Here is a 12,983-nt window from a genome sequence, read left to right on the forward strand (position 1 = left end):
CTCTTGACATCTTTGATACAGACACGGCAGGCTTTTTTACAACTGAAGCATGGAGATGGCATGCGATCATGGACTGGTGTTTGCTTGCCATAGACTTTAAAATGTTACGAAAGCAACTAGTCTGTCTTACAATCTTCTTAAAGAATCGGTGCTTTCCTTCAAACCTCATTGTCCATAAAGACACTAGTGGGCCAAATGATTTGATGAGCTGGGGATAGTGCTCTACAAAGTGGTGTTTTGGGATCAGGTTCGCTTGTGGAAGAACACTGTTAAATCTCTGTCTGTGCTCAGAAATCAGGCTATCGAGGAAACCAATGCTTTCATCTGTGTGAGTAGGTGACATAACCAGCTCAACAAGATCTTTGAGTGTCATCAACAACTGCCATGCTTGTTCTTCTTCCTGTACTTTGGAGCCAATCATAAGTGGAAGTAGCCTCAATAAGCACCAATTTTCAGTTGCATTACCACCAATGGTTTTACGGGAGGCAAATGTTGGTGGTATAACTTGGGGACAATTTGTCCTGTCTTTCCACTTGTATGGAAACTGTTTGATTATTCTATTGAGCTCTTCAAGAGAGAAATATTTTTTCTTTATCAAAATATCTAAACACAATGCCAGTTCTAAAGGCACAATACCCTCAAGTAAATCATGTAATACATCAGGTGGGTAACCTGTTGTCACATGAAAATGATTTAATCTTTCAGTAATAGTACACTGTCTTTTAACTCCACGACTATGAGTGTTACTAGCGAATGCTGCTTCAATGTCCAACTTGTGATGCTCTTTTGTTCTACCTGGGAATGCTCCTGTCCTGACCTCAAATTCCTGAAACTGGGCTCTCTCTCCTACACAAAATCTACAAACGTGTGACCCACTGAAACTTTCAATAAACCCCCCAACTGAGTGGGCACCAAGGTTATCGGCAATCACAGAAAATACAGTACCCTTTATTATTTTTCCTAAACAGGGCACAAAAAGACCATCTTCTTCAAGTCTTTTCAAATCACTTAACAATGGATCTAGCACTTGGGGATAACCAAATTTCTTAATGTCGTCTGCCTTGCACAAAACAGATAAGTAAATAGATGATAATGTAGACCTCAATACAGACGGAATATCAGCAAACACCCAGTAAACACCTGTTACCTTGTGCTTCTTACGAGATGTTCCTAATGGATTGCATATTTCGAAGTCATCACAGTAAAGTAGAAGTGAAAGCCTTAACTCTTCTCCACAAAGAAATGTGTTTTCCTTGAAGTGGGTACCATCATGAAAACTAGTGTACTGACATGAAGAACCACAATGTCTTACACTTTTCAAAACCTTCTCCTGGATGTCACTATTTTTCAGAACTTGTGACAAGGATTGCAAAATAGGTATATACTGAAAGGTCTTTCCTTCTTTCGCATCTAGTATATACTCAACAGGTTCAACAATAGAGAAATGTTCTTTTAAGTAACTATTTCTCTTGTATGCCGTGCCAAGAGGGCCTTCTTCACTAAAGGCTACACTAAGAGGATTTAACTGGCAAAGGCTTTTTACTAAATCTGTGATCACCACTTCTTCAACAGTGCAGTTATGGTTTTGTAATGTACTATGGACAATATTTTTAATAACAGGTGCAGATGCTGAACAAGTAATAAATTGAAGCTCCTCTACAATCTCATCTATACATCTTCTAGGCACATTGAATATACAGTCTAATTTAAGCAATAAGGAACCAAGCTCATCCACAATAACCTGGACTAAATCTTCACCCTCTTGGACAAATGTTTCATCAGAAGTAACTTCACTTTCAATCAAACTACTATCCTCTGTTACCTCACTTGCCTGACTTGAATGTGTCTGGAATACAGTCTTTTTAAAATCTTCAATGCAGTGAGGATTGTGCTTCCTACTTTTATGTGAAGCAAAAGTTGAATATATATTCGTACTGTAGTCACAATCTTTAAAAACACAATTAACAGTTTCGTGCTTTTTCAGATGAGTCCCAAGGTGTTCAAAATATTGCTTCTCTGTGTTAAAACTACATGAATTACATACAAGACACGAAAATGAAACTATCTGCCCTAACTGTTGAGTCTGTGTATGATTTCTAGACAAATGTGCATGAAGTGCCCCCCAACTTTTAAATAAACAAGGACAATCTGAGTACAAGCAGGGTAGTGATCGGCCTTGACTAGTGTGTGGATGCTTCAACCTATAATGTTTTATGAGCTCTAAACGTTTTGATGACCTAAAATTGCATCGTTTGCACGACCATCTCATACCACAAGAGGCCTACTCTTTCTCCCTGATGAATTTCTCCTCGACCTCCTCTCCCTAGCCCTCAACTCCAACTGTCCACAAAGTCCACTGGCTCCTCCAAAGGGCACCCTGAAAATGAAGAGACACAATTTGTGGTATTAAAACAATGGTCTAAAATATTCAGCCACAATTTTAATATTACGTTATGATGGATGAATAAGGGAAAATAACAAAGCCCCCCCCCACACACACACACACTAGCTATACCTGCAGTGAGCTGTGCTGTGTGCATGTGTGCATACAAACGGGCACATTTACAGTATGCAACTGTAGTTGCCTCAGTTGCGGAAGCAGACAACCGGAAAATAGGTCCTATAACTAGAGAAATAACTGTCTACTGTGACAAAAAAAAGTTGTTAACTCAAATTAGTGCAGACTGGTGAAAATATAGACAATTTTTTAAGAGTATCGACACTAAAACGGACACATTTGGTATCGAAAGTATCGGTCCGCACATCACGAAGTTGCTGTGGGCTTCACACGATAACTAGCTTCTTGTCAAAAAAAAAAAGAAAAGAAAGAAAACTTTGTATTCCCAAGCTGATGCTCTCAAAGACCTCTGGCGCTTCTGTCAGTAAACGTGTGTTTTAAAAACCTATTCTGGGGCATTTCTCCCAAACATTCAGCAGTATCGCCCCCTCATTCCCAAAGCACAACATTAATTCACTAACGTTAACGTTACTTCAGTGTCGCCGCCAAAAGTTTTACAGAGAACAAAACCATGTTCTACTATGTTGACGTCAGTTGATAAACGTTATACCGTTAGGTTGGTGCTTTTTTAATATCCTCCTAACTTTAGTTAACTTTAGTTTTTATCAGGAAAAACTGCAGCCCTCCCACTACAGGCCAGCACGGACCAATGTAGCGTTATGCTAACTTTAAATTAACTTATGAACAGTGACATATCTTGCGTCAAACTACATGCAGACGTATATTATCACAAATTTAAAACAGAACGTAATAACTTACCTGTGGAATGACTTGCGCGCGCTACACCTTGCAGTGCTCTGTGCTGTGATCCTGTTCGTAACGTCCGGAGCAGAGGCAGTCGGCCAGAGCCTGTTGTGCTGTGCGCATGCGTCGTCGTGCATGCGTTTCAAAACACTAGATTTTCAGAGTAAAGTTTATGTAATATTTTTAGGTTTATGTACGTACAACTATTAAACATTTAAATAGTATGGGGAAACGTACGTAAAACTTACTCTTCCCCCATAATTCATGTATTACGTTAATAAAATGTTTAATTTTACTTAAGAAACTCTAGTTCTCACTGAATCTTAAAAATATAAGGTATAAATTATGACAGTTACTCTAATAGAGTTTACAGCACAAAAAAGTCACTTTTTTCAGTGTACTGTTGATGTACGGCGCAGCCATTCTGGATGACGTTTTTATGACTTTGTGGTCAAGTCGGGGTTGGTGAGGTTCGGTGCGTTCCAGGCGAAATTTCCCAGTGGGAACTCGGAAAGTCTGACTTCCCAGTACAATTGGAACGCTTCAGTCAGCTCGCTTCTTATTGGCTACATTCAGTTTCACCTCACATTCCGTGGAGACGGTGACTCGGAATTGTCGGGATCTAAATGGCCAGGATAGTTGGGGCCGACAATCGTAAATATTGAACATTTTTAATATTTCGATCGTTGGCCCCGAATGTTTTCCGAGCCAATTGTCGGGTGAATTTGACTCTTAACACACCTCACACCACAGGAGAATCTCATAGGATAATCATTTGTCTTTAGTCGAAAGGGGGGAAATCGGGGCAAAATCACCCAGATTAACTTTATGTGTGTGGTAGGCTTTAGTTTCTGAAGAACAGTTTTGAAGATTATGTGGTGTTCAAGCCAAATCACAACATGGAAAAAAAAGGGCTCAAAACATGGCAGCCATCATCGCTAATGGTAAGAATGGAAATGATAAAAAAAAGTTACTTGTTGATGTTTTCACATATCTTCATTGGCTTCCAAAATAAGCATAATTTGCTGCTGCATATGTTTTTCGTGTTCAGTAATCGGCCACAATATCCCAAACACCTTGAACGCAGCATTGAAGTGAGTTGCTCCTCGGCCGCCATCTTGGCAGTGACTGTACCCAGTGCCCAGCTCATCCAAAAATGGGCAGAGAGGTGAGGTTGGTAAGAGTGGAGCTAAAACTTTGTGGCAAACGTACAATAAGCCACCTGTTGCTCAAAACTGAACACTTATCCAGAAAATAATGTAGAATTTTAAGCCTTAATGAAAATTAAAACAGGTGAGACCAGTAGCAGGCTGTAAACATGTTTCGGCTGTAAAGTTTGACATTTTAACATGGGAGTTTATGGGGATCACCTCTGGAGCCAGACTCAAATGGCCATCAGTGGAACTGCAGCTTTTGGCACTTCACAGGTTGATTTTTATCCTTCAAATATGTACATTAGATTGAAAACCTGGTGCAGGATTATGCATGTTTAAAATACACATGCAACCATTCACTTCCAGATTTCAGGCTTGGAAGTAGATTCACACATCCACAGGAAACATAATAAATAGATTATTCAAATAAAAACAAATCATTTTGATTTTCCAGACTTAAATTTTTCATCCCAGCCCAACGCTTCAGTCCAGCTGACTGTGGCTTCCTGGCACCAGTATACTGAACCCAGAGTGTGTATGTGCTGTGTCAATGGCTTTGAGTGACTGATAAGACAAATAGGGACATATTAAATGCAATCCACATACACATTCCACCCAGAAGATATTATCCCTCAGGTTTGGTGGAAAGCAAACACACTGGGGACATTTTCCTAATAAGCTCAGTATCAGCCAGTTTACATCCAATGCAATGCAATATTGTATTTCCTGCTAAATGTATTTGCTGCTGCAAGTGATTCATATATATGATCAAAATTGCAGGTGTAAAAGATGTTGTAGTTCAGCTCAACCTAATCTAAATAAACTGATTTCTTAACTTGCACAAAATAAATCAATAACTACCTGTAGTTTTGATACGGATTGAGTCACACATTTGCTGGTAGCATTGTTAGACATTGTTTTTTGGACTTTGTAACCAACAAAATGTGTAAAATCAAAGTGTCATCTTGTCAATTGTAATGTGCATTTTACATATTCTGACTTTTTAAGTTTCCATGGCTATTTATTATGTGTTTACGTCTGTGTTTCTCTCAAACACACACACACACATACAAATGGACATACATATCATTTGCTGTAATTTCCCATCTTTCACAGTCTGACTCACACACAGAGACACACACACAAATTCTCTTGTATCACCCCATGGCAAAAAAATATAACATCCCCCTCCCTCCCACCTGCTACCACCCTCCACACAACGACCCCCTCCTCTTCTTTATTTTCAACTCACACGCACTCCTCTTCCTCATCCTGAGAAGTCTGCTCATAGACACACACTCACAACCCCCCCCCAACACACACACACACACACACACACACACACACACACGTACACCCACCCACACACCCACCCGCACACAAATGTGTGGAGAGATGTTGTCATCGTGAATGAGGCAACAAGCTTCTGAGCTCAAGGTTACAAGGCAATAAAAGTGTTTGGCGTACTTCATGGGAAGACTTTTGTTAAGCCGAGGAACGAACCGTGCTTCCGACCGGGGGCTTGAATTTGAATTCTGCTCATCCATAGAAATCAGACAGAGGAGGACAAACAAGGTCACATATCCAGTGTGTTGTCTTACGAGGATAGTAGAGCAGAAAAGAAGATTTGAATAGGCGCCACAGTTTCCCCTAAAGCAGGGCTCTCAACCACTCAGCCAATTTTCATCACTGGTCACAAACAACAGCATTGTTTCGGACTGGAGTCCTCGGTTCCCAGGGAGGAACACTGTACCTCCTCAACACTCGGCTCCCTTTTTTTGGAGTTGTCCCTCCTTGTCGCGCGGTAATTACTGTAACTGTCACTTTTTTTGTTCTTTTTCATCGAAGGAAGAAAATGGAAAGTCTTTTCTTTGCCCCCGGCTCTTCGTTCTTTTCGCTGTCCCCTTCTCGGGCCGCCCCGCGTGCGCGGCGTAAACTGTGTCCACTTCAATTACGACCTCATTTCTGAGAAGAAGAGGGGGGTGGGGGTGGGGGGTGGGGGGGCTCTGTGGGGGGGCTGGTCTACTGGCATGCCTCTGTGTTATGTGTGTGTGTCTGTGATGGCATGTGTGGCTGTAGATGAGTTGTGAGTTGGGGGGCATGACCTGAGGATGGGCTGTTATTGGGTGACTGTTGTCCCACCCGAGCCATAGCCCCTCACTCTCATCCAATGGCCCCCCGCCATCAGGAGATCCACATCCACACATACACACACACACATCTCAAGCCACCATACGCCATGCTTCATTAGTGCACCCCCCTTGCTTCCCACTGTGCATCCTTACCCCTCCCTCTTTTTTCCAGTGTTTTCCAACTTGTCTAGTTTGTGTTTTTCTTCTCTCCTCTCTCCAGTGCAACATGTCCACCCACGGCCAACGGGGCGAGTGCTGGTGCGTTAACCCCTTAACCGGGGTCCAGATACCGGAGACACCCAAAGTCAGAGGGGACCCCAACTGTAGCCAGTTCCACAGAGTGATGCCCACTGCAGAAACGCCCCTCTAACGCTCATCATCTCACATGGTGACAGGGTTGATGGGTTTCCTTCAAAAAATCAGAATGTGGGATTTTTTTTTTTTTTCTGTGAATAAAGTTATACTATAAACATGTAAGGAAAAAAATGTAAAGAACAAGTTCTTCTCTGAATGCTTACTGACTTCCCTACTTTATCTATCTATCTATTTACTCCTACTAAAAGATGTAAATTTTAAAGGGACATTGTGTAACTTCTCTTGTTATCTAATCACGAAAATCTGTAATTTTGTTCAAAAGTATGTTTTTAATTAATCAGTAATCACCCCCATCAACAAACTGAAGTGTTCCTTTCAGCTCTGAATTTGCCGTTCATATCATTCATATCTACATGGAGCGGGTAAGCTCGGTGCTGGCTGCCATGTGGTGTCGCCATGTTTTTACGTTCAGTGGCAGCGTGACGGTAGGAAACCACGGAAACTCAGCGGAGACACCGGAGCTGTCGGCTCAGGTCGAGGTGGCGTCTGTGAAAAGTCACCGCGGTAACGCAGTGAGGAGGAATGGAGCGTTACACTGATGCTGCATTCACCTGCAGTCGGGCAGACGGCCGTCGGTAACAAACCAGATGTCATTTTAGTCCCAGAAGTCCAGAGAAAGCCAGTAAAACGTGGGTCAGGTAAACAATACGACATCGCCATGACAACATATTGTCACGTGTATTGTTTTGCCTCGTGCTGACAGACCACTTGTTTACACAGAGGCTTGTTTATGCCGTTACATGCAGTGGCTGTGGATTGTCTGCCGTCTGCCCAATTTCAGGTGAATGCAGCATGAAAAATACAATTGAGTTGCTTGCGATATACAACCGCAATGCTAGATGGGAGTAATTCCTACACAATGTATCTTTAAAAAAAGGAGGAACAAATGTATAGTTTAATTTCTTCTACAACATTGATGTCCAGTAACAGGTGGCCACGACTGTAGCACGTATCGAAAGCTAATAAACTGAAGTTAATGGTTCACCCGTTGCTGACTGCCTGGTTACTTTACATTCGGTGTGTGTTGTGCAGCTGTGTGTTGAGGGCTTTGAGCATTTGAGGCCTCACATTTACACAGTGTTACCAGATCCCTACCAACCTCAGTCAGGGGACAAAATGCCAGAATGAATATCACACCAGAGCTGCCTCCGAGCACAGAGGGACACATGCTTCAAGCGGACAAACCTCTGTTTTCCCTGGGAATGTTGTAGTAGAAGCTCCTTCGAACCTTTTTTGATATGTCAAAAGGAATGAAATGAAAACACTTTGCAATAAGATAATTCAATGTTTTATCAGACCACTTTCACTGTTTCTATATTGCAATATTTCTTCTTGCACCATGTTTGCTTCCAATATGTGTGTCTGACTTGGCTTGTCTCATTTTGCTTCTTATTTATGACACTGAAAAGCGGAGGCCGTCCAAGTGCTTCCATGAATCCACACCTACCAGTTTGGAGAGAGAAAGTAGTGCAGAAATGCTCTTGTTGTTGTTTGTCAGCAGTTTTCTCACGAACACTTGTCAAATCCAAAGAAGTGTCACTAAAAGAAAAATTGTGATGTGATGTGAGTGGAAACTTCTGGGCGTGCAGAGGTTTTGTGTGTAAGTTCCCATGACATAAAGGTGAAGATATGTTTGCTTTGGTTAGGTTTAGCCTAACCTTAGACTCACATTGAGCTAGATTAGGCTAAGGCTTGAGATGAGAGTTTGGGTAAGTAGGACTTACTGTATGGTTAAGGTCAGGGTGAGCCGTGGCAATATGTGTGTGTATGAGTGTGTGTGTGTGTGTGTGTATGTGTGTACCCATGTGTTGCTGGGGTTACTAATGAAGTGTTGACATGAGGAGGGATTAGGTTGGGGGGCTGACATTGACAAATGTGATACTAAGTGGGTAAAGGTGTCTATGAATAAACTAACCGAAGTAAACAAATGCACACAGACATACACATACTCTCTCTCTCTCTCACATACACACACACATACACACACGCACACACATTACTTGTGTTGTAGATTGCAGATCAGGGTCTACAGAGGGATATCCACCAGAAACAGGATAGGCTACTGGGACCATTGTGATGAAGCAGAGCTTTGTCCAGTCTCACTTGTGCAGTCTGTGCTGGATTTATTTGATCACCCACAAGCAGAAAACAATCCAATGTTATTGTTTCTCCAACAGCTTGAACAGAGTGTTTATCGCATTTCAAATATGTAACGTTTAGATTCCAATCTTTAATCAACTGCAGTCCCAAAACAATATCGAATGCTGTGTTTATTTTTATTCCTCCTTCAGTTAGGGAAGAAATCTAAATGGCTCTGACAATAGTTTGACGTGTCAGCAGGTCCATTCTTGTCAATTCAAATGACCTTAAATGTTTTGTTTTTCCTGGATTATGAAGATCTGAAACGCGGCCCAGTGTGGAGAAAAACCTCACTTAACTGATTTATTTTCAAATGTATCTTCAGGACAATCTTCTAATCCCTTATGAATGTAATAAAGCAACACTGTCCCAGAAATTACCTTCACATGCTTGAACTACTTTCCCAGTTATGATCTGGTGGCAGTGTAATCACTGGCTGGATTTTATTTAATGAATAAAGCACAGTCTTTGAGTCACCAGAAGTTTCCAGGAATGGATGGTCACAGCAGAGATCGCATTCACAGTCATGTACGGTTAGGATTTGGACAACATAATCATTTCTTCTGAGAAGAAGATATTATCCTTCAGGTTTGGTGGAAAGCAAACACACTTGGGACATTTTCCCAATAAACTCAGTATTAACCAGTTTACATCCAATACAATGCAATTGCATTTCCTGTGTAAAGATGCATTGGTTGTTGCCGTCAGTCAAATTGTAGTTCAGCTCAACCTAATGCATAGATCTAAATAAACTGATTTCTTAATTTGCACAAAATAAATCAGTAACTACCTGTAGTTTGGATTGAGTCAAACATTTGCTGGTAGCATTATTAGAAATTTACATCTTTGGTTTTTGGACTTTGAAACCAAGAAAACACATAAAATCTTGTCATCTTGTCAATTGTAATGTGCATTTTACATATTCTGACTTTTTTAAGTTTCCATGGTATTTTCTTGCTGAGCTTATGTCCTTGAATGCACATGAAGGTATGAGTCTCATTTAAATCAGAAAATATCATTGCTGATTGATGTGTTTACTGACAATACACTATACAGGCAAAACCTAGGACATACTGTTCATGAACTTTTATCTTATGCGCTGTGTACTGCGTGAGGCTGAAATTGCTAACACTTGCAAAAGTCCCCCAACAAAAGTCACCACTGATTTGTGATCAGAGTGACTCAAGACTTGGGTGTAAAGACAGACTTCTTTAATGTTGTGGCCAGAACTGTATCATATGAGACCACTCCTCACTGACTCTGGCCTTGTAACCTAATATACATGCCAGTATGCCAGTTAGCTAGCAACGATCCAAGGGCGCAATTAATCATGCTGTGCGAAATATGAACGCTCTCACGGCCACATCTTTACAACTTTGTTCAGTTCTTCTGACACTTTGTTTTTTTTAATTTATTTATTTTTTAATATTATTCCTTTTTATTTTGTCCTATTAACAACTGCTTTTTGGCAGAGAGTTTGCTTTAAAAAGTTTGACAACTTGGCTGGGTCACACACATGGATCCTCGGCGTCCTTGGGCTGTTCAGCACATTTAATGGTAGTTTGAGGCCTTTCCCTGAAAACAAATCAAAACAAGTGTCTTTTGTTTTGGGGTTTAATAGATCAGGCACAATGGGCTGAGGAGGGAACTTTAGCAGTGGGAATAGTAGTGGGGTGAGTATCTGTGCTTCCATGTGTGTGTGTGTGTGTGTGTGTGTGTGTGTGTGTGTGTGCGTGTGTGTGAAAGAGAGAGAAAGAGAGTGCAAAAGCACACGTGTGTGTATTTGTATGCTTCCGCCCTACTTTCAGACGACTATTTCTTTTGTTGCCATTCAACAACTTCCCTCGATATGTTGATGGTAGGTCTGTCTCTGTCTCTAAGACTCGCGGAAGCTGAACTTGTTGAATGTTAACAAAATAATTGTTGTTTTATCTCAGTTAAAATGACACGGTTCTGCCGTGTTAACAGGAAGTAGAGCAGCAGACATTTATCCACGAACATGAGTGAAAAAAGACAATTATTATGTTTCACTGATGTGAAAAGAGTGAGGGAAAAAGAACTCATGGCAAAAATGCATTGTGATGGATGAAACCATGATCAAGGTAATATCCTGAAGCTCAAAACATGAAACAGAAAATATGCAGGTTATTACAATTTGCGTTTTTTTCTTGCAAAAATAGCACTGTACCCAGTACTGTACCTGCATGAATCCCAGAGCAGTGGAAGAAACACAACAACAGGGTCGATGAGATAAGATAAAGATAGACAGTCAGAGACCATGAGCACAGCATAAAAGGGATAGTTCAACATTTTTGGCAAATTGGCCCATTGCCATAATCCCAATAGTCATAGCAGTAGGTTCATTACCTTTATTTGTTCGTGCAAGCTATTTTTAGAGCGGCGGAGCAGAGCCGTGAGCTGCTCAGAGCTATGCTACGGAGGCTAATGGGATTTCTTGGTTTCCCTCATCAAACTCATCAAATACACAATCTAACAACTCTAAAACGCTCTTGTGGACAAGTTGTGACCTGCACATTCACCACGCTATGAGATAATAACGGAAAGTTACAAGACAGAGTTGTTTTCGAGGCAAATGCAGAGACTGCTTGCAGAAAAACTGCCCCTGACGGGAACGTGCATCAGCAGTTTTGCATGAATTTACCTCAAAAACAACTCTGTGAACTACTAAATTAATTCAGGAAGATGGTCTGTACTATGGGATGGAAATGTTGGCTGTTATATTTTGCCATCACTTTCTCTTGGTCAAACTAAATAGTTGTTTGCAATTCATCTGACCATCTTGGTATCTAATTTCACATTGTCTATTTTAGTGATTTTAGAATTGAATACGAGCTTGAAAGGTGTGCGCTGAATGGCAGCCTGACTGTGTGCTTCATAATGATACTTTCTCTGCTCCCTTTGTGGCTTGATGTAAAATAGTAATCTCACTGAGTTAACTTAACATGGAGTTGTGATTCTCACAGTCACATCCGATCTGTGCTGCACTACCCTCCATTTGGGATTAGGTGTCTAAGTCCGTGTTTGATGAAAGGGCTTGGATGAAAACTAGCAGACACTTGTCTGCCGTCTTCAACCACCAGCATCGGAGGATTCCCCCGCTAAGTCATGTGCAAGTTCTTTCAAATCTCCTTTCATCTCCATCCCAGTGATGAAAAGAGCCACCATTACCTCTCTGAGAGAAAGCATTATGCCAGAGCACAAGCAGTGATTTGCAACCAATGCAATTATGCAGTGTAAACATCTGCATGCCATTTGTAAGCTTATGCCTTTAAATGCCCAATCATGATTTCCAAAAGTCACATTTAATGATATGAGCCACAGGCAAATCAATGCACAAGCAAGCGAGGACATCTCCACTTTGCAGCACTGATCATTTATTTAGACACAATGGCTGCACATGCACGCAGAGAGGAAGAGAATACAACCTTTCTGCAGGGCCTTGAGCTCTGAGGTTCTCAGAAATGCGCTGCACAGCGGTGTGATGGGGTTTGGGGATGGGGTGAGGTGCGTGAGCTGACGTTAGATGAAGCCATCCAACGTTGTTGGTCTAATTATGTAATAAAAGGGGCATAAATGCTTTGAAGTCCTAAGTGCATTTGTCAGTTTCTTTGAAGGCAAATAGTAATTGTCATGTTCACTGCCTCGCAAATCAAATTTCGTACACATGTTCCCTCCTCCCTGAAGTCAAAGTCTGTGCTGTCACTGCCACACCAACACACACACACACACTGAGACATACCACAACCTTTACGGCAGCCTTGATCTGCCATACAGGAACTGCTGGGCCCTCCACCCTTTCATGCCCTGCTTCAGTCACCCACATCTGGAGTTGGTCAAAGTCCTGAAGTCCCCAGGGAAAGATTTTGGTACCCCCACCCCCATCCCCACCAAAAAAAAAAA

General features: G+C 41.4%; 1 protein-coding gene across 1 annotated transcript in view; it reads left to right on the plus strand.

Moving 5' to 3' along the window:
* The window catches only part of igfbp2b (insulin-like growth factor binding protein 2b), a 31,172-nt gene extending 22,943 nt beyond the window's left edge, over positions 1-8,229 (plus strand). Inside the window, exon 4 of the mRNA XM_085766384.1 lies at positions 6,769-8,229. Coding sequence (XP_085622510.1) covers positions 6,769-6,918 — 150 coding nt within the window. The 3' untranslated portion in view covers positions 6,919-8,229. The remainder of the gene's footprint in view (positions 1-6,768) is intronic.
* The last annotated feature ends 4,754 nt before the right edge of the window (positions 8,230-12,983 follow it).

The sequence above is a fragment of the Trachurus japonicus genome, chromosome 21 (assembly GCF_045865225.1).
Source record: "Trachurus japonicus isolate A0001 chromosome 21, Traja_1.0".
NCBI lineage: Eukaryota > Metazoa > Chordata > Actinopteri > Carangiformes > Carangidae > Trachurus > Trachurus japonicus.